Below are 23,213 nucleotides of genomic sequence, written 5' to 3'. Positions count from 1 at the left end.
CATCAGTGACCCCCGAGCAATATGCTGATTAGGAGTAGGGCTATACCTATGAGAGATCCTATGGATCCATCATCCTGAGAGACCACTTTTCTTTTAGCCTGTATGGATTATTGACCAGTTTCTAGTTGACACCCTTTTTTCTTTTATGACACAGTTACTTGGCATTGTGTTAGAGGGACATGTCTGTTTAAAGTGTGCTGGGCAATCGCAGACATAATAGCCACCAGATTGTGAGATGCTGTAGCTAGAATGGCCTTGCATTACGAGGTGGTGGCATATACTAGCATTATGAACAGCACAATATTTCTCTGTATGCGTGTCAACATGCTGAAAGCACAAGCAGCTACTGATGTGGTACTGTAGTTAAGAGTGTAAATGTGTAGGTAGAGGGTAGATCAGGTGGGAATATATCTGTGCACATTCTATAAACCACTAGAGTGGTTGTTTTTAAATCAACTAGCAGATATCCGTAGGGCTTACTGGTTGCATCTTCAAAAGTCTTCATAAAGAATTGCGTTTTGGATGGCTACATCTGCTGAGCTATCATAGCTAGTTGTTGCTTATCACAGGTTTTTTTAAATAACACTATATAACTAGCATTTAGTGTTATAGATGTGTTACTCCTATCCTTGTTGAACAGGTTCTGCACGATATAGCAAATGCTTATATTGCGAATACTGAGTAAAGGTCTTTTCTAGTTTAGTACTCTGACCCCCCCTCAGTCATCAAAACATTAATAATGACCATATTCACCATACTCAGTGGTAGTAGAGAATCATCGTTGGCACTTTCTGGTGTACCTTCTACTAATTGGAGGTGTTTAAACTGGTATTGTAAAGTTGTATAGAGAAGCTGCCAACAGCTGTACAGCCTTACAATATTCAATGGTATAGAGTCATTACTGGGTTATGCATTTTCTGGAAGTTTTCTGTCAAAATAACTCTTGCTGCAGCTGTAAAGGCTGGCTAGCGCACACGCTACAGGGTGATGTAGTCTGATACCCATAACACCTGGTAATCAATAGCCATAGGGATGTTTCAAACCACCTGGTGCCCAGGTCTTTTTATCAAACACAATACTAGGAGTCTTCTGTAGAGTACTCATGCTAATTGCCAACTGCTTTTTGTCACATAGGATACACAGGTGTGTAACGGTAATAGCCCTATGGTTGCTACGCGCATCTCCCTGTGTATACGACTGTACATGATCTTTCAAACTGTTAAAATATATCTCAGCTGAATTGTTAATGTTCAGCATTATACCTTTCACTTTCATACTGACTGTCCGTAGCGATGTGTTTGAGAATAAAGAAGCTGTTCTTCCCTTTAATGTTATAAGCTAAAAACATATAGCCAGTGAATTTAGTTGTTACAAAGGTGCTCACAAAATCCCTCTTGCATGAATCACCTTCAAGCTCCCAACAACTATCACCTGTTAAATGTCGGCCATAAATGTAGTTCAGCTGGTTCAATATATCCTCCTGCCATCTTCCATATCACACGCAATATAATCCTCGCTTTTCTCTTGAGGTCTACCAGGTGTCAAATAACACAGATGCTCTGCCATGTTGACAACAGGCACTTTGCATACCCGCCAGATAACACATGTGACTCTTGGGGGTAAACTTTGTGCATGTGGGGCAGTTAAAACGTAGCTCACACACCACAGCCCCCGTAAGACACTTTGTCAATATGAATGTTTATCACATAAATGCAACCTCGCAAAGGTGTGACATTGAGGACATTTTGAAGGTTTCTTTTTGATAGCTTTGCACTCCTCTCTTAAACACAAGCAACAGTGATACTGGCAGCTGTGATTATTTTTGTTGTTGAAAATATGGTGACAATGCTTAAAGAGGGTTTTTAGCCGCTAGGAAGTTTTGTTATACCATAGAAATGGTCATGGTGGTGTAAAACATACAAACAGTTTTTTGATCTTTTATCCATTAGCAGGAAGAATCGCCCAACACCTCTGTTGAAGTACAGTATTTTGATGAGTCTCTCAAAATACCCCTCAAAGAGAGCCAACTGTCCAAAATGTATAGGTTTGTCTGTCGAAATACCAATCTCTTTATGTGCTTTCAATGTTTTGTTACGTATATCTGCATCTGTACAGCTCTGTGGTTCAATAAAACCTATGAGACTAGACATGGAACACAGAATTAATGGGCCATGACTGAAATGTAATAGCCATCTGCTTTTAGATTTTGTAACATAACTGTGAATTACTTGGTTCAAAGATTGTAAATACCTCTGTTGCGGGGCCTGACAACTATCGCAATGATTCTTAATGGTGCACAACACATCATTTTCGGTCTTATTCTGCATGAGCCTCCTGAGATTTTCCAGACATTGCAAAACACAGAAGACATTGTGCATGGAACGCTTTATAAATAACAGCCTGGTTAAATCATCAGCATCCATGCTTATCTGGATATCATTGGGTCCAATAGTATCTAATATATGCTTGACCAGTGTTTCTATGACTTCTGTTATAACAGCTAACCCGTGGCCCAAGGACCATTACAGATCCAGGTTTACAAACCTGAATTCCTCGATGGCCGAGAATGTTTTATATGCCTTTAATACGTCTGCAACCTTTCTAAGTACACCGGAGCATCAGACTGTGGGGTTTGGGGTTGTGGCGTTTTAGACCAATCACACTGTCATATAACTACCTGCTCCAAATATTGAAAATAACCCCTGATAACAGGTTCCCCATGTTTACTTTTACAATAGGGCTTCAACGTTTTCACCATTACCAGCATTTTTTTTATAGATGTGTTTTAGGCTAAGGGTGTATACATGTTGTTTTCTGTTCTTTCTCACTGAAGTTGGGGCTTTCACACTCTACTGGGGCCTGCACATATGACAGATGTGTGTCTGAATACATTGGCAATGTCATCTATAGTGATTCGAATAGTGTCAACATCTTTTGAAAGTTAATGGGGTCTACATGACTATTATCACACACCCGCCTGCACCATTAACACTGCCTGTCTGAGTTTCAACATCCTGATCAATGCCTGTGTTTGTGTCAATTACAAGGTTAATACTGACAGCCCACTATCTTGAATGTCAATGGGGGCAGCCTGGGGTTATAACACATAATCTGAAAAATGATCACTGTTCTTTTCAGTTTCAACATTGTGGTCATTATGCACGCTTGTACAGAGGTCTTCAACAAATGTTCCAGGGGTCATTTGAAAGAGATTGTAAGTCATTTTACAAACCTCCTGAGTGGAAATATTGATACAGGTTTGTAACTCATCATCCCTCAGTGCCCCCAACACTGCACCTATACAATCAAACTGCACATTCTCATTAACAGGTCTATCCCAACCCCCCACAAATACATCCACATCCTTCCACGGGCTGATGTTTTCATACTGAGGGGGATCAGGCTCACACTGGTGAATAGCTCCTATATGTGCTGGTGAATGATCGCCCTGGGGTCTGATGGTGTTGTCGGGTAGGTTCATTGGGATATTGACAACAGTATCTGTAATATTTTGGTCTTTACAGATAGCTATATTATTGCTTACTTCACAACTCACAACTAACACCTGTTACACATTCCCCATTAGTTAACTGTGTAAACTATGTTCTAGCATCATCATTGTCGCTGATTACCACTGCCCTAAGCTGTGTCATCGCTCTGATGAACAATTGTGTGTGCCACCCTGCTATAACAGTTGCCTGTTATTACTATAGCCTGGCGCCCAGTTACATCGGCATAGACCATAGCAATACGTTTGCCAGCATACCACCCCTTCTCCACTACTAGGCACGTATTTATTTTTTCTACGGCTCAGGTGTGTCCCTTGAGACAGTGGCCCTAGTTTAACATGTTAACTTGTAACATCATTTTGTACTGGGGCTTGGAGCCTGGGCAGTTAAAGCAGCTTTTGTATTTACGCATCCCAGCTCATTCTTCAGCTCCAGTCTCACCTGAGGTTGTTGAATGCTCTTAAAGTATCATTTTAAGCCCCAACATTCTGGCATCATGCATGATGGTGCATGAATTGAAAGCTGTTCCAACCCCAATCCTGCACATTCAGTCGAGGGTTGCACATGTAAGGGAACTGTCAATCCATAGCAATTGGGTATTTTGATCTTAGGACACTGATCTGTGCTGGACATCAAGACATTCCATCGCACTGTAGGTGGCCTGACTCCACGACCCCTTGTTGGAACAAGACCGCACGCTGTAGCACCCCCATGATGCAGATAAGGTCCCTTGGAAAAGGCCCTCTTATCTGGTGGCTGGGGCCTGACTGCATGGCCCCTTTGTGAAACAAGGTCACACGCTGTAGCACCCCCATGATGCAGATCAGTTCCCATGGAAAGGGCCATCTGATCTGGTGGCGGGGGCCCAACTCCACGGCCCTTTGATGAAACAAGGCCACGTGCAGTAGAATACCCATGATGCAGATCAGTTCCCATGGAAAGGGTAATCTGATCTGGTAGCGGAGGCCCAACTCCAAGGCCCTTTGATGAAACAAGGCCACGTGCAGTAGAATACCCATGATGCAGATCAGTGCCCATGGAAAGGGCATTCTGATCGCATGGCAAGGGCCCAAATCCACAGCCCCTTGGTGCAACAAAAGAAAATCTGATCCAGTGTTGCATTCTCCGCACTGCCGGTGTAGCCAAGAGGCATCAGAGGCACCCTTCAGCTTCTTTTAAAAATTCTAGGATTGCTGTCCATGGGTGGACATCTCTTCATATTCCCAGCACCAGTCTGTGGATCCCCCATTGAGGGCTGTACAGTCCCACGAGTGGAGTCCATTACACCTTTAAACAGAACACAAGAGTCATCGGATTTGAAACACGCATGCAGCATGACAGTAAAATAGTTGCCTTTAAAACAACTCCAGACTATTGTTACAAGGCCTGGCATCTGGCTACTTTTAAGGAATATTTTCCTACACTCTGCTTATAATAGAGTTATCCAATATGGGTCTAGTGCTGATATCTTGCAATTATCTCCCATAACATAGGCAACTCGCAAGCCTGCTCAGTATATGTATGTCAATGTTGCAGGCCCCTAAGACTTGTTATATCTACGGCGACCCCAACTCGTTGCCCTCTCCCTATGACAATAGCAATGCCTAACGAGACACAGAGGGGTTGCATTTTAAAAATACGATCTCATCATGACAATAAAGCACATGCCCTTTAAAGGTTTATAACAGCTATAGGCTCCAGGTGACTGCCACAAGGACATGCATGTGGCTATTTTCAAAAGGGATATTTGCCTAGCCTGTGCATATAATACACTTGCTCAGTATGTATGTCATGCTTGTGTCTTGCAATTATCTCCCACAGTGAAGGGAGCTGACAACCCTGCTCAGTACACAGGCATCAGCGCTGCAGCGCCAAAATGCCTGTTATTTCTTCAGCGGCCCCAACCCGGTTGCTATCTCACTATAACAATAGCAATGCCTAAAAAGACACAGAAGAGCTGCATTTTACAAATATGATCTCAGCATGACAATACACTAAATGCCTATGAAATTTTTAAAACAGCTGTCGACTCCAGCCGACTGCCACAAAGCATGTTATTTGGCTATTTTTAAGGAATATTCACTTATCTTATTCTCACTGGCTGATTTAAAACCTGGACAGTCACTGGGGGCAAAATCCTAAACTGTCCTCCTGCAGAGGGGCTGCTTTTCCTACACACGTGCTCAGCCAGGGGGGTTGTCCAGTGTTCGGCCAAGCTTTTAAACATCAAAAGGATCCAATTCTGTGTTATCTCAATGCTACAGCTGACAGTGTGCCACCAAAGCTCCAAAGTCATCTTTTAAAGGCTAAGTTACCCCCCTGCCAAGTTTTATCAGCCTGTGTCCACATGGCTTGCAAGGGGGTTGCAATACTGGTAACTCATGCGACCCCCTAGAGCTTGAGCTGATTTTTAAAGTGCACCCCACCCACCCTGCAAAACTTAAAGACCCCATGCCCCATCTTTCAATTATGTAATTGGCTATTCCCTGCCCAATTTGTGATATATTGATATGCTTGAATTGGGGAGGTACTGCATACCAGTATAGAATGAAACCACAGAACTTGCACTCATTAACCAGGGCACTCACTGAAAAGATCCATACCCATGTGACCCTGTCAAGAAAACTTTGAAAGCGTGGTTGAAATTGTTTCTCATAATGGAATATCCCTATCAAATGACAGAGAGAGCTGCAATCTGCAAAAGGATTTTAACTGGGCTTTCAAAGTGTTCGGATTTTGTGTCAGACTCGTAATGAGGCCCATGTTCTTATAGTTTCAACAGGATATCTTAATGCTGAAACATGGGGTAACCTTTTGTGAAAAGAAGAGGTTGATTTGTTCCTAATACATTGATTTATACTGCAGCCAGTAATGAGGAGACACCTATGCTCGCCTGCAATATGTTCGCTACGCTTATGGGAGGGGAGGGGGATTGATGCCATCATTGGTAGCACTCTCCTCCCATTACAAAATAAGACAAATGTGTAAACATTGTGGAATGTACAACTATGCTGTATGAAATTGCTTTATTAAGCAGTTTGTGTCTAATGATACACAGTTCATCAAAATAGAATATTAAAGCACTACTCAGTGTTCTTAATCTTACGTAGCTAAAAGCATACCAGGAACTTGGTCTTGCTCTCTCTTGCGCAGATATGCTCATTAGTGTAGTCCTGGAACTGGATAGCAGGGAGTCACATTGTCATACAGGTTTGTACTGAAAAAGGACACCGTAAACACGATTCACAATGCCATTTTAAATCCGGGGGAAAGAGAATCCCAGCTCCGAAGTGAGAAGTTGGTGCATGTCAAAACTGGTTGCGAATCACAATGCTATTTCAGACTCAAAGGGACAAATACACCAGGTGCAAGTGCCTGGCTGACAGGGAACCCGCTCATGGGAAAATGACCTCTGATAAACGAAAATTCGTGTGAAAAAAAGTTTGTGGATCAAACCACTTTCAAGAAATAGTATTAAAAAAGAAGTTAGAAATAGTCCTTGCAGATATCAACCAGTATTATGAAAAAGTTTTACAGGGTTGTGGCGCCTTTCAATCTTTTCAAATGAAATGCGACCCCACACCTTAGCTTTCATTGAGTGGTTATTTTGTGTTTCAGCTTCCACAGCCTCACTCGCTGCCTGCCTTTCTGCTGTGCAGAGGCCGATAAATCTGCAGCTACTTACCCCCTCCCTCTATTGCTTTATCTAGGATTTTCTCACAGAATGAAGACCTAATGTGGGGATGAAGTTATGGACCTGTTCCCTAGGGAGGAATCAGTCTTCGCAACCTACGCAGCATTATAATGTATGCGCGACACAGCTGTCTGCCCAACCGAAGTTCCTTACCTATGTTGAATTTAATTAATTTTCCCCATTCCATATATTTAATGATTGTTTGATACACTGTGGACTCCTGGGAAAAACTACTTCCCCATTGAAGCCTCTGGATCATGATTTAAGATTTTGAATTCTTGATGGTTATTTTGTCTGTGGCACAATAACTTACCCCTGTGCCACACAGTGACTGCACTGTGTTCTGTTCTATTTATATCTAATCCATTGGGATTAAATTACAATTATTGGGGTTCAGATACATTTCTATCAAATGCTCGATATACTACAGTGGGGTACTTAATGGTTTATATAAAATGTATATAATACATTTTGTCGTTCATCAATACTTTTTTTGGGGTTCAATTAAAATTATTGGTTTTCAGATACATCTCTATCAAAGGCTCTTTACAATACAGAAGGGTTCTTATTGCATTTATATAAAATGTATATACAACATTGTGGGGCTCATTGAATTTATTGGGGCACAATTAAATGTATACGGGCATGGAAAAGAAGTGGGCCACCTGTCAACTGAGACGCTTGACAAAAGGTATCCAACCCAACTACTGCTGCACATTAAGAGTCGACTGCAATGCATGATGAACATGAACTGTTCATCATGATTACTGCTGCTAGTCTCACACAGGCTTCAACAGCATCCAAACACCACACAATGAGAGATGCTAAGATGCCTATAAGATCATATCTATCACTCAGACTTGATGATGTGTCACGAAGACTAGGACCTTGCTCTGATACGAACTGTAAATAGGTGAAGAAGTGCCAGCTGTATAGGTAAACTAGGAATTCATTAACTGTGAAGGTAATCTATAAATTCAGCTTATTGTCAAGCCTGATGACCAGGTGGTGCCTTTTACAATGTAGCAAATGAGAGTCAAGCCAACATAAATCCAGTTCTAGGTCGAGATGCCTCTTGCCCCCTAGAATAAAAGCATTTGGAGTAGCTATGGAATATTTGTGAAATGCAACTTCAGCAGTCCCCCGCCACCCATCTTAACATCAGTATTGCCCTTTTCCCAGGTGGCACATTTTTGGAGGAAAACTGTCAGTCATTATTTCGCCTGTAAGCTTCTGATTGGGTAACGTTTTCTTGGTCAACTTCTTGAAAATGTTAATTAATAAGATAAGCAGAAACACATTGGCACTCACTCAGCAAGATAACAAGAGATGCAATTGTCCTTTTAGCTAAAAAAAACTGCCAACTTCAATTTTCTGTTAGAAATGAAATGCACAAATTCCTTAATTTCTAGATGTCTGGAATGATCAGGTTTGAATAGTTAAGACCAGCCAAAATTGGATGCTAACCTATGCATGTCTTCCAAACAATGCCTTTTTCTGTAAACAGGTTTACAAAGCCACATTCAATGATGCAAACCTTTCTGCTAACAGACCCAATCCAGAAAACTGATAAAGAAGCGCATTTTGATAATATGCTTACCTTGGAGACGCTGTAAACAATAGCACTTTATGCGCATAAAAGGGTCGCCCTTCAACCAAAAAGGTAACATCGGACATCTCCTTGTTATTGAGGAATTGGGGGTCTGGAAACAGTAAAATTAAGCAAGTTAGCGTGCTCACAAACATCACATTTTGCAATCTTTTGCTTGTGTCCTGGTGAAGAAACTCAGTGGTGTAACATGCATCAATGTTCTTGTTTTTGTACAGAAATATCTAAAGTGGCGAACACTGTAATGGTCCGACCACAAAAATTACACAAGGCTACTATTGTTAGAAAATGGGAGGCACACATCTACATCGGATGTGTGGAGAAGAAGAAGTGAATGAATACCATTACTGACCACACAGAAACTAAGGCACAGGGATGCATAGTGATTCGCACAGAACCACCCAACTCGGGAACACATGGAAAATAATACTGGAATGTAATATGAGTCTCATTCTGACTGGCTGCTTGACAGTCAGTCTACTCTGGGGTTGGATGGAGCTCATGGCCTCGTTATTCAGGAGGATATCTATCGGGAGGATAGCTCAGGGGCAACACACTCGCCTTAGAAGCAAGGCGATGGAGAGCAACATATGTTTGATCCCCAAGTCCGGTATCAGGTAATATTATCCCCACCAAAAATATCGCTGTATCTATGGTTGTCGGGGACGGCCATAGGTGATATTTTTGGTGGGGATAATATTAGTTTTTTTTGGGAGTGGGAGTTGCAGGGGTGTCCCCGCTCCTTTACGGGGCTGCAGGGGGTTCCCCCGCAGGTTCCATGCCTTAATATCGCAGACGAAATATGGCAATATTTTTGTATGGCAATATGTTTGCGGGGATATTAGCACATGGAACCCCGGGTCCGTGCTTAGAAACCTCTGCGTATTAAGCGCGTTGTAAATAACCAATAAAATAAAAATGATTCCTTTGATTTTGGAAATAGGAGTAAGGAATGCTTGGGCATGCGTGCATGTCTGGGGAGGAGCGTGGATCTGGTAGTCCCAACAGTTAAGTTGGCCAGGATGGCTGGGGATGATGTGAGGGTGGTGTGGGAGTGAGCTGGCAGAGTGTCTGCGAAATGGGTGGGAGCCAGGGCACTGAAGCATCTAAAAATAGACCGTGGCATGGGGGAAGGGCCTCGAGTGGCTGTGGTACACTGTCAGTTCTTATCTGGATTTCCAGCCACCTGATTGGCTGAGAGCCCTTCCCCTGGTGAAAATATACATTAAGAAGAAGCTATTCCTGCCCATGTTTTTCCTCCCACTGTATGAGCATCAATAAGGGTATGGCGGTAAAAGTAAAAAGTGTGTATTTCAAATATCACATGTTTCTAAAATAGCATCTGGTTCTGATTTGAGAACGCATGGAATAATTTCTGCAATAAAGGTACAGGATGGGGTAATTAACTAGTGTGTGTACTTCATCCGATTCAAACTCACAATTAGGTGGAGTTTTTTTATAAACAGGTGGCATTTAAAATCTCACAGGCAATATTATAGTACTTTTTGAAAATGCGTAACTCCTGTCTGGCTGGGCATGTGCAATCAAATTAGTGCTCGTCAAAATACATTGGTGTTGTATTTGCACTCATTTGTGCATGTGATGATGGGATTACACTTGTAGGTACAGCATTTGCGCATGTGCAAATGTACCAAAAGAAAGCCTGACGTTTTACCGTTACCATGATACCGAGGAGATAGCAATGTCTTATTTCTGTTATTATATGATTGAAAATGGATATAGGAATGTGTCCGTAGAGCTAAGGGCTCTTACAGTGGAATGGGATTTCATTCATGTGATGTATGTGTATGTTGTACAGCACTAATGTAAGTATGGCTCACCAGATGTGCTGGACTACGACTCCCATGAGGCCTCATCATTGACTCTGCTGGTTAGGTCTGTCAGGAGTTGTAGTCCAAAACATATGGACAGCTAAAGGTTTCAGACCCATACTAAAGATTGAGATGAACCGTATCCCACCCTTCTACTCTTTCACTCTTTCATGTACAATAGTACTGGAGGTCAACTAAGAGGCCAAGTATTAAAATCCCCACCTGAGCCCATGGACGAGAGACTCTTCACAAAACACGCATCCAAACTATGCAAGCATTTTCCCCCAGTTAAAACCTCTATCGCTGTGCCATAGTTCCACTGAGAATACAACGTGCAATGCAAGGATACACATACCTAAGCGTGACGTCTGCTTCCGTTTGATTTCAGTGAGCTTTGGGATAGGGTAGGGCCCGTAACACTGCGCAAAAATGACCGACAGCTGCTGGCTTATTACCTCGTTCTGGGGAAATAAAATTAACACAGACAGTTAAACAAGAATATACACAACACACTGGTTAATATAAACGTAAAGTTTCTCTTATATGTGGACTTATGTGTAATAATCAGTTATCCTTATATTTTCACGCAAATTGTACAACGGGATTCAACACACGGCGAAAGTCAAATCCCATGGTCCTTTCAGGTAAGATGTATAGGTGTTAGGTACATGGGGTCCATTTTTGTATAGACAGATTATATAGTATCAAAGTTATACAAGTACAATACATAGGACCAAGGTTAAATATTCTCAGCGTATAGACTCAATGTTATGTATATACAGAACATTGGGTGAAGGTTATGTAACAATTAAACTTTACAGTTCTTAAAATAAGTTATGTTGTTCGTCAAAGTAGGAGACCGCCCGGTAAGGATGCAGAGTATTGGACCGGTATACTTAGGTCAGGCCATCAGTATAAAGCCCCCCCCCCTCTTCTGCTGGCTATGTACCCTGCATTCTTTGCTTTACCTTACTTTGAGTCTCATCTGGGAGATGAATTCTGCAAAATGCAGACCTCGTCTCCCAGTTGACGCAAAGTTGTCCAACTCTGGGCCTCGAGGGCTGGAATCCTGACAGGTTTTCAAGATACCCCTCATTAACATTCATGAGGAAAAATGGGCATATATTTAGAATCATTGTATGCAAATGTATCCCATGAAAATTTATGACGGGCATCTTGAAAACGCGGCATGGAATGGATCCGGCCCTCGAAGCCTGATTGTTGGACAACCCTTCACTAGACCGCCTGACGGAAGCACAAAAGAGCGTTACACAGAGGCACAGTATTTCAGGTCCCAAGCTTGCCATGCCTGGACACCCAAGCTACACTTCACAGATGAGGCCCAATGAGGCTGAATCATGTCTGGGGTTGCTTGGGGCCTTGTGCAGAAACAATATGACTTACCAGATTGGGCTAGACTACCCCTTTTGGGGTGGGATAATCCCTGATTAGCATATGGTCTTTCCATTTCTCTCATGGCACAGTAGACTGAACAACTGTGATCTGTGGAGTTGCTCAGGGCAATTGTCAGTGGATAATATTAATTCATATCCTTCCAGCCATTAATCGCGTTTGTTTCAAGGCTCCTAAAAGGACCCCTGCAATTTGTGGGCATCCCCTTGCAGCTGGTCTGTGACAGGAAATATGAGCAGGGACAAACACGCTTGCAAGTGCATGCCTTTGTGAATCAGTGATGTGTAGTTAACTGCATCCATTGCTCTACCGGGACATGACATACCCATGTTCTAAAGACACACTGCTTCACAGAAGTGAATTATGATGGCCACATCAATGTGCTCTTGTAGATTACCTTTGATGAGTCTGTAGAGTGCAGATGTGTTCCTGACGTGTGGGTCCTGTGTAAAAGTATAGAAAGAAGGTCTGTGAATCTGCTACGTGGAATCTGAACCTGACTACAAGGCTGCAGTGCAGGGCAGCCTATCCACTGCCTACCACTGATTACTGTCATCCCACCGGCAGAGCAGAATGCCACTGTAACATGGAATGGTGGGCAGGTTGCTTTTTCATGTAGCGTTAATACCCACGTTAGTGCACAGTATGGTTGTCAATGACCTACCAGTCTTAGGCAAAGTATTTTATTGTTAGTAGTATTGTATTTATTGAGCATGGACCTAGCTTTGAGAAGCAACGGAGCACTTAACAGAGGTATGCAACAATACAGATACATAATGGTGCCCTTTACAGAGGTATACAACAGTACAGATGCATAACGGAGCGCTTTTCAGATGTAATAACAGAACAGATACACACCGGGGGTAGGATACAGAGAGGGACTGAGAAGGGGCACAGCTGTACTAGGTGACAGGGAGGAGAGGGGCGGGCGGCGTCTAGCGAGCCAGGTGGCGTGAGGAGCGACATGATGGCTTGGGTGTTGAGAAGGAGAGACTCCTTCAAGAGGTGGGTCTTGAGTTCTTTTCTGAATTGCAGGAGTGTGGGGGCGAGTCTGATGCTGAAAGTAGGGCCGCAGCTCAGGACCAATAATGCCCAAGCTCAGCCACCACGCGGGAAATTATGCTAAAGAAACTAGTTCCGTGCGATGAAGGAATGTGCGTGGCCATGCTGGTGATGCTGGGTCCACCCACTGCCATCCTGAATGAATAGTCTGAATGAAAAGCTACATGGAGCCTTTTAAGAATGAGAATACTAAGGTACAATGACATGGTGGGTGCATTGTCACAGGAGGATAGCTCAGGGGCAACGTGCTCGCCTTGGAAGCAAGACGACACGAAGCACCACAGGTTCGATCCCCGGGTCTGCGCTCAGAAACCTCTGGGTATTAAGCGTGTTATAAATAAACTATCATATCATTGACACCTCCACTTTGCTAAATACTGTTTGATCTTTGTGCACCTAGATAGGAGCTATTCACTTAGCATGTGTTCCACTGGCCAATTCAAAGTGGAATCTACTGCTGATGCTTGGCATGAGGTAAATGGCCATTGCTCAGTGGATATATAAGAGGTCATTTGGCATGCATACGCTGATTGTGGCTATTGCTGACCATGTGGGAACTGGCCCACTCTGTTATTAGAAATGATTGGGTTGACCCTTGCTGTCAGTGCGCATGGGAGAGCAGACATTCTGTTACTGGTCATACAGAAGTTGGACTTCACTTTTAGATTGCACCCTGGAACTGCCACCACATTACTAAAAGGGCGGAGGCTGGTGTAACTGTTAATTGGCATGTGAGGATTTGCCCTTTCCCCTGGGCATGTGGGAGAAACGCAAGGGTGTTGCTAGGTTTGTAAAAGATCCGGGGCTAACGTTGGGACTGTCGGGACTCGGGGCTAGCTAGCCTTTAGGTTGTAGCCCTTGAGCTTGTATACAGGGCTACAACCAAAAAACCCGGGGCTCTAGTCCCCTCAGCTCCCTCCTAGAAGCGCCTCTGAGACCTCTCTTTTAGTGCAAATGTGGCAGCTGGCTATCTGCTACCGGGCATGTAAGAGTTGACCCTCTAATATAAGAACTAGCAAGACGGCACTCACCTAAAACCGATTTTATAATGTCCTGTTTATTGGAGTGGTATTTTATCCATCACGCTAAAAAATAAATGCTGTCATCTTACTGAAATGACAATAATAATAATTTAGCATTCATATAGCGCTACGAACCCTCAGGTATCTGAGCACTGCTTATTATTATCCATGGTGTATAGTGCTCATTTATCGACCTCGGAAGGATGGAAGACTGAGTTTGGCCCTGCCGGGGTTGGAGCCTGCGTCAGCAGGCTCTGCGCAGATGTCAAAGCGAGCGCTCTACTCGCTGTGCTATCGGACCAGCTATACCTGCAATAACCCGCCAAACAAAACCAAGTTGTACATGAACATGATCTATTCTGTAACATGTAAGTGAACTATACATCAAATCGAAGGCGAGAACATACTGAAATAGAAAAACACAAGGGAATAAGGCAAGGGGACGGTGTTGTGGATAGTGGCTACCCGGGTTTCTATCACTTTTAAAACAGGCCCTCCTTCTGGCAACCAGAACTCTGCCTACAAATGATGCAAGTAAGGAATCAGACGCCAGAAGTGGTTTGGATGCAATATGTATGGTTAAGTGTGTTTAGCATCTCTGTGGCACTGTGCCACCATCAATCATCATACTGCCCAGCATCTCAGTAGAGGAGGCTGCAGAGGAGTGTAAGCAGTTTCAAATTATGCTAATGCACGGCATATGCTGCAATATTAATATGTTAATGCCTGCAGAACCCCTTCACTCAAAATGACCCAATTTCAATTCCTACTGCTACAGCCAACCCCTTGCTTTGAACCTCAATGCTACACCTTAGTAGTGCTTAACATACTAAATCACACACCGCACATGCTGCAATGTTAGCAACATGTGAAACTGGTGCAGACCAGATATATTGAAATCAGTGGCACCATCGAAATTAGTGCACTGTTGAAATTAGTGCACTCAATTTTTCCTTGCAGGTGGGCCTAACACCTCATATGGAGAAGCACACAAGAATCTCTATTACACAGTATGATGCAACAGTCAACAGGGTAAAGCCAACATTATAAAGGAGAAAGGAGCAAAATAGTATACAATCCAAGGTGGTTCACTTGCAACAATGTCCATCCATCAGAGCAGCTGATGTTTTGTACATAAGTTATGCAGCTAGGCGGGAAGCTAGATGGTAACCGGTGTGTGGATCTGGGCCCAAAATGATTACAGGGATCTCACAGATGCGACTGTTTGTTATTTCTGGGTAATCCTTAGTTGATAGTTGAAGCAGGTGTTCAAATGTCCTTGAATGGAAGAAGGAAGGTGGAGTCTACACTACCAGTCCTTCCGAGTGTTCAGCGGAACGGCTTTGACAAATATTCTCACAATTATTACATTGCTCTTGTTCCAGTAGAAATAAGTGCACCGATGCTGTGCGGGGATGTTCTACCTGTCTGGACTTTTGCTAACACAGATTTCGCCTAACTGTTCCTACTATTCCCCGACTTGCTCCTTATCTTATCGGCTCCAGAAGGGGAACTCAGCCTTGCAGGGATTTAAATCTGTAAGAGATCTCAGCAGTCAATGTAACTCAGTGGGCCTTTGGCATAGCAACACCATACTGTATTCTGCACTATGGTATTTTAAAATGGTGGATGCTTGATTTGATTGGTCGGCAATGCCCACAGTGAACTAGCCCAACTTCCCTGTCAACTGCCCAGGCACGGAGGCCTGCTAGACCAAGATTTGGAGTGAGATTGCTTGATGCTGAGGAATTCCTAATTATAATGCATCCCTTACAAGGAACATCGGACTTGTTCATGGCAAGTCCCTAGTGGGGTAAATTATGTTTGATAATAGTTCCTTACCTAATAGAAAAGAGCTTGAATGGCACAACCGGAAAGGTGAATGACACCTTGGCTGTTACTACTGAATGACTTGGATGCTCCGAATCCCAGCCAATCAGCTGCCATCTTGATCCCCCTCTTCACTGGGGAAAAACAGATGGAATTCTGAAAATTCCACTTTGGAGGTGGAGAGAATTCCAGGTGTGGAATCTGGCCCTGCATCATGTGGCCGCCAGGGATGTTCCTGGGCATGACTGGTCTGGCCCTGCAACATGTGGCTGCCAGGGAGGATCCAGGGCATGACTGGTCTGGCCCTGCTTTATGTGGCTGCCCATGATGTTCCTGGGCAAGGCTGGTATGGCCTTGCATCATGTGGCTGCCAGGGATGTTCCAGGGCAAGGCTGGTCTGGCCCTGCATCATGTGGCTAACAGTGATGCTCCATGCCAAGACTTGTCTGGCACTGCATCATGTGGCTGCCATTAATGTTCCTGGGCAATACTGGTCTGGCCCTGCATCATGTGGCTGCCAGGGATGTTCCAGGCCAAGACTGGTCTGTCCCTGCACCGCATGGCTAACAGGGATGTTCCAGGGCAAGACTGGTCTGCAGGGGTGGACTGGCCTGTAGGAAACTCTGGAGTTTTCCCGGTGGGCCTCTGCATCCTGGGCCCCTTTTGTGTGGTATTTCCACACATAGGAAAATAATTGGGCTGGCTGAAAATGTGTCACTTTGAACTTTATTTCCAGGGCCTCTTTGGTCCCCAGTCCACCCCTGCTGGTCTGGCTCTGCATCATGTAGAGGCCAGGGATTAGTTGGTGTCGGATTGCAGTGTGTCCCACATCCTAGATCGTGATATGCAATAAAAAAATTTACGTATCTTTGTGGGGGGTTTTTGTCAATTAAACTAGTGGCACAGACATGGTAGAGATGCTGGCTGCAGGCCTCAGCTAGGATAAAAGGTGACGAACTATGCACAGGCTGTTCGTTTTGTAAAGTGTAAAAGGAGGGGAATTGTCTCAGCCCAAGGAGCAAGAGATGACGAGAAACCATATAGAAGGTCCCTTTTCCTTTTTGTTATTTTTACGAACAAATTAAGGATGAGGTTTCAACTGGGCTCAAGATTTTTTTTGGTTTTCAGAAATCAATCGTTCCTTCTAAAGCTGCTTTCTAGCCCTCTCTCCTTTTCTCTTTCTCCTCCTCGCTGAACTGGTATGCTCTCCTACCCCCAACCCCCTTCTTCTTCTGTCTGTCCACTCCACTTCCTCACTGACCCACCACACCCTCTTTCTCTCTCCACCTCCCCGCCCTCTATTTGAATCCACCTCTGTTCCCCCATGCACTTTACTCCTTCTGCCTCTTCACCATAAACCCCTCTCCAACCCATTTCCTAGCACCCCTGCTGTTGCTCTCTTTTACACCCCCAGGGAATGGCAAATGGAGCCTGGATCTGACAGACACACCTGGGCCCTATTTGAGGGAAAGGTGTCTAACTGGCTCATGGCAAGCATCACTGCCCATCATCCCAATGTGACGAGTTTTGTTCCTGAGCATTTCTCAGGGGCTGAAGCGTCAATTAAAGGGTCAGACTTCTTGGAGCCAAGCCGCCTGTTGAAGGACAGGGCCTGACTCCAACATGGATGTTCTTCTCTGTTGCCCACACTGCATGCTCCACTCGGCCTATCTGGCCCCTCGGCAGTGAATAGCTTTCCTCGTCTCTGTGAACCTCGGATCGTGCAACCTCTGCTTCTTACCCTGCTATGCTCAGAGTACCTCTTGTGGTCCATGACTACAGACCACAGGTGCTGCCTCTGAATATACTGCTCTGCCCCAAGAAGAAAGTAAAACCTGGATGGTGGAAGCGGTTAAAACTCTGTGGGTGGGCTAGCTAGCCCTTTGGCTGTAGACGCTGAGCTTCTATCCGGGGCTGCAACCAAAAGACGGGGGGCTACAGCCCTGTCAGCCCCCTTACCCCATCTAGCAACGCCTCTACCTGGAAGAACATAAAAACTGTGAGTGTGATGCAAGGAAGAGAAAAAGAGAAGGTACAGAGAGTGGAAGATGGAGTACAGAAAGAAAACATTCATGTAAGGGAGAAAGGCAGGATTAACCCGGATAACATTTGGGTTTTAGCTCAAGTATTACAAAATTAGCAAAGATTGAAGAATCCCCTGCGGACTACGCCTGGGAGAAGACAAGCCACACTCGCCCCCTGGGGATTAAACCCCTGGAGAAGACAAGTAAAAATAGTCCAGTGGGGCTTAACCCCCGGAGAAAATAAGTTGGATGAGTCCCTGGGGACACACCCAGGTAGAAGACAAGCATGAAAGAGTCACGAGGGGATTTATTCTATTTGATTCTATATATTTCCTATATAGCGCCTCACACCTAAAGACCTCAGGGTCCATGGAGAAGGCAAGCTGGAAGAGTCCTCCTCGACTAGGGACTAAGCCTTGGAGAAAATAAGATAGAAGAGTCCCCTGGGGACTAACCCAGGTAGAATACAAGCTTGAAAGAGTCACGAGGGGATTTATTCTATTCTATTCTATATATTTCTTATATAGCGCTCACACCCAAAGGCCTCAGGGTCTATGAAGAAGGCAAGCTGGAAGAGTCCTCCTCGACTAGGGACTAAGCCTTGGAGAAAATAAGATAGAAGAGTCCCCTGGGGACTAACCCAGTAGAAGACAAGCTTGAAAGAGTCACGAGGGGACTTATTCTATTGCATATATTTCTTATATTCTGCCTCACACGCAAAAGCCTCAGGGTCCATAAAGAAGGCAAGCTGGAAGAGTCCACCTCCACTAGGTGTGGAAATCGATATAATATTATGACCCCAATCGCATCGTTTAAATGTATGTTGGCCTACGCCAAGCTGTCTAAAGGATACTATGTACATAGGTTCCGCGGCAAGGTCTTGACCTTAATGTATCGTGTAAGCCGCCATCTTGGATCTAGCCGCCATTTTAGGTACTCTTGCAGTGTGGAAGTCACCCTGAATCACAAAATGGAGGCCGAATGACATTTCGAGTAAGACTTCGGCCATGGTGACCTCCGCACACGTGAATGAATAATATGTCCGCAGGCTACTTGTTAGGGTCATGAACTAAGACCCTGTCCTCTGTTTAACCTATGTGTAAATATGTAACCGTATCAGCGGAACTGATCTAATGTATGGAAATTGTGTGTTCGACCTGGCTACGAACCCTAGCCATGGTTCCAGAAATGGTTAACTTGTAAGAGGGCTGGCCAATGCAGTACTAAATGTATAAAAACCCAAGCATCCCGATGATCGGTCTCTCCCACTTTCAGTGCGAACCTAACGTTGAAGGTTCGTGTGTTAGTCAGAGGGCCGAATAGCTATTCGCATGTCAATTGACTTTGGTAACTTTGTAACTTTGAAATAAAGCGCTTTGTATGTCCTTTGTAACCTGTGTTGGTGTGTTTCCTTTTGGGCTTCCCGGCCTCATGTCAATTTCTCTGTTTCCACAGTTGGCGCCCGAATAGGGACCCTCAAGATTGATGCCGGATCATTGAAGGTTGACGCAGACTATCGAATCGGGATCGGACGGTGTGATTCTGCGGGCCCGACCGATCGAGACGCGATACCTCGGCAGCGCTGCACGATCCGATCCTTGGGCGATAGTCGTGCGGTCTGACACGGCATCTTGACGAGGGTCCAATTCCGAGGCGGGCAGATTTGCCGAAACCACTGAACGCAGGTAAAATTTGTTAGTTGAAGTCCTTTGTAAACCGTACGGTCCTCCTTAGGTTTGGTCAGGTGCAGTCGTGACCCGGCTCTTAATTTAACCCTGACAATTTGAATTTGGCGTATTGTATCTGCAGACACAATTATTAGACCAGGTAACACCAATTTTTTGAGAAATGCCTGGGAAATTGTCTAGCTGCTTTAGGGTTCTGTTCCGCAGCGATCGACAATCTTTGGAATTTAGCCGTCCGGCACCACAGGAGGGGTCGCCGGCGTGTACTATGTACTGTAAGTATGGCATTGGTAGTATTGTATTTAATGACATTTGGCACAGACAGACCAGAAATGCCTCCGAATTTCAGTGGCCAATCAATGGTAGCTTTGAGATCCCCCGTATTGAATACTTAGAGTCGATCTTGCTTAAAAAGAAGGCTAGGCCAGCAGCCTTTGATGTGTTACAAAATTGGAAAAAGGAAGCATTACAGCAGCTTAAAAGTAGGGATAAACATGCACGACGTCATAAAACGAATGCCGAAAAGGCATTGTTGTATGACAAGGAAAAACGATTAGATGAAACCCAGAAGATGGATAGAGCTTTCTCGCTTGGAGTCCAGAAAATGTACCCTTCTAAAGATTTTCATGTTTCCGAGGAGTTTATTGAGAAAATATTAAACGAACGGAGGCCTGATTCTTCAGCGCCACCTCCGTATGCTCCCGTTGTGGGCACCTTGCCCGTTCCTGCTATTGCTCCTATCGTTATTCCTACTCCTCCTGCGCAGCCTACTGCCCCTAGTTCTTTGGTTGTCCCTCCTCTGTCTATTTCGTCTATTACATTACCTCTTTCCCCTGCACCCTTGTTAGGTTCACCTACACCTCCGATTCTGGGGAGTCCCGTGTTCACTAAATCAGATCCCGGTGCAGGGTCGAAAATTGTGACTCGTAGTACTGTTCCTGCGGGCAGGAAACAGGAACTATTTGCTTGGGCTAAACATTGCATGGAAAAAGGTGATCAAACTGATGTACTTACAACATTATCTAATTTGCACGATTTTCCCGGGAAAAACGTTTTTATTGAAGGACTGGGGATTCATTTAGGTGTAATGTGGGGTAGATTGCAGACTTCGGATCTCCCACAAGGGGTGAGAGATCTGAATGCCTTGGCACTTTCGAGGGATACAGAGCAGAAAGTATATGAACATGTTGACAGATTGTTTGAGTTTAGGAGGGATTTTGAAAGGTTACAAAACGAGGATGATGAGGACGATAGGATATATATGCAGAAACGGTTCCTTTCGTGCCAAAGATCAGCACCTGAGGAAGTACGGATTTGTACTAGAGATGCGATTCGATGGATCTCGGATTCATCGATACCGCCAGATGAGGTGTATGACACATATAGTCAATACACGGTAGAGATGCAAAGGAAGGTAATCCAAGTGATGGTACAGCACTTACAGGAGGAATGTATAAGGAAGAAGGTTGGTTGCCCCATAGAGTTATTGGGTATTTGTAAAAGAGCTTTTTCGCCCGACACTTCTACAGCTGCTTTAGCGCTCGATTTGGCCCTATTGCTCAGTAAGCGGTCGGAGGTCCCTATATCTCAGTTGCCTATGAGAGAGGTCCCTCCGACCTTTGTCCCAAAAGTAGAAATCCCCGCCAACGCGGCGACTGGTGCTGCCGCGGTGGATATCCCTGCACATTACGTATAGCAGTTTGTTCACGTCCCGTTCTCTCGACAGGAAGTGAACACGATTAGACAATCAGTCCCTGATATCAGGAAGAACCCGACAGGGTTTTACAAAGAAATAGAATCCGTTTTGCAATCTTCTGTGTTCACCTTAAGTGACATGGATTTATTGTTTCCAGTGCTTTTACCTGTTGATGTATGGAAACAGGCACGAACAATAGATGATGTGCCGGGGTTAGGGGATACATGGGTAAACTTAACTAGAATAGATGGGGAACGACTAGCTGGTGAGAAACCACCCCAGGTAATACTTACCTTACCCGATAGAATAGTTGCTAAATTAAAAACTATAATCCCAGAAAAAAGGATTATTTGGGACAAGCTTACGGCCTGCGTCCAAGGGAAAACTGAAGGTACTACTGAATTCTTTAATAGATTCGAACAGGTGTGCTCCGACTTCAGTGGACAGGATTTAGGTACAGAGTCGGGGAAGAGGTTGTTTGTGGACAAATTTGTGCGTGGATTGTTGCCCGACATCCAGTCACAAATTATGTCCTCAGAGAGCGCTTGGCAGGCAAAATCTCAGTCAGAGGTCTTGCATATGGCTCAGTATTATGAGAATCGGGTTAATAATGAAAAAGAGAAAATCGAAAAAAGAAGGGGTGACCTAAAGACTAAGGTATTGTTGCAGCAAATTGTCAGAAACCCCAGAGGAGGTACGACGCAGACTAGAGGTCAGTACATTCCAAGAGGAAATACTCCTCCAAATTCTATAAATATTAATCAGTGTGCTTATTGCCGCCAGGAAGGTCACTGGCGAGCACAGTGCCCTGCCCTTCGTCAGAGGTCAGGAGGCACATTTGGAGGTATGGGTAGGCGACCAAGGGGCCGCCCCGGAGCAGGGGGCCCTGATAGGGGTCAGCTTCTACAAGATCCACAACAACCTTTTTCACTGGAAAATCAGACTCCGAGTATGGACTCGAGAAATATATTTGATCACCCTTCCGCCGCCTATCTTTCTGAGGAACTTCCCTTTGATGAAGTTCTGCCTTACCAGGATTGCCCGAAGCAGCGTTTGGAACCTTTACCTATTCCCGTTATTCAGAAGGGCCCCTATGTTGAATTATTGGTGGGGAATAGGAAACATCAGTTCTTGATCGACACTGGAGCACAAAAGTGCTCCATCGACCATTCGAGGGTTCCAAACATCCCACTGTCAGGGCAAACAAACGTCTCTATAGGGTTCTCTGGCATACCAACTGTTTGTCCGGTTTCTGCGCCGGTATCCGTTTCTTTGGGTCCTTTTACAGACCAGTGCCCTTTTCTTCTTACTTCAAACTGTGGAGAAAATTTGCTGGGGTTGAATTTGTTGAAGAAACTGAATGCAGTGATTCATTGTTCCCCTGACGGAATAAGATTAACAGTTTCACCACAGCAACCCTTTAACTCCCAATACTTGACCCGACCTCTACCTCCCGAATTTGACATTGTCCCAGAATGTTTGTGGGCAATAGACGATAATGATGTCGGGATATTGCACATCGATCCTGTTAAGATAATATTGAAACATGGGGTTAAGCTACCGCGCATTCCGCAATATAAAATTTCAATTGAAGGAGAGCGCGCTCTGAAATACATTGTCTCCGATTTTGTACATCGTGGAGTGATCGAAGAGATTACAGGTAGCTTATGTAATAGCCCGATCTTGCCAGTATATAAGAAAGGCGACAATGCAATTCCGTACCGGTTTATAATAGATCTTCGTGCTATTAACCGGGTGGTAGCCCCACAATTTCCAATCGTGCCTGATGTAACAACGATCTTAACAATGATCCCTGCTACGGCTACACACTTTAGTG

At 44.4% G+C, this 23,213-nt stretch overlaps 1 protein-coding gene across 2 annotated transcripts in view; it reads right to left on the bottom strand.

Annotated features, from left to right (window-relative positions):
- ABTB3 (ankyrin repeat and BTB domain containing 3) overlaps nucleotides 1–23,213 on the bottom strand; it is an 849,439-nt gene that overhangs the window by 36,810 nt on the left and 789,416 nt on the right. For both annotated transcript variants that reach the window (XM_069628275.1, XM_069628276.1), the window contains 2 exons: nucleotides 11,000–11,105; nucleotides 8,804–8,906 (listed from right to left, as the gene is read on the bottom strand). In XM_069628275.1, coding sequence (XP_069484376.1) covers nucleotides 8,804–8,906; nucleotides 11,000–11,105 — 209 coding nt within the window. The remainder of the gene's footprint in view (nucleotides 1–8,803; nucleotides 8,907–10,999; nucleotides 11,106–23,213) is intronic.

This window comes from Ambystoma mexicanum, chromosome 12, assembly GCF_040938575.1.
Source record: "Ambystoma mexicanum isolate Mex_15411 chromosome 12, UKY_AmexF1_1, whole genome shotgun sequence".
In the NCBI taxonomy this organism is placed as follows: Eukaryota; Metazoa; Chordata; class Amphibia; order Caudata; family Ambystomatidae; genus Ambystoma; species Ambystoma mexicanum.
The sequence above is the reverse complement of the archived record's forward strand: the minus strand, read 5'-3'. Positions and strand labels throughout refer to the sequence as shown.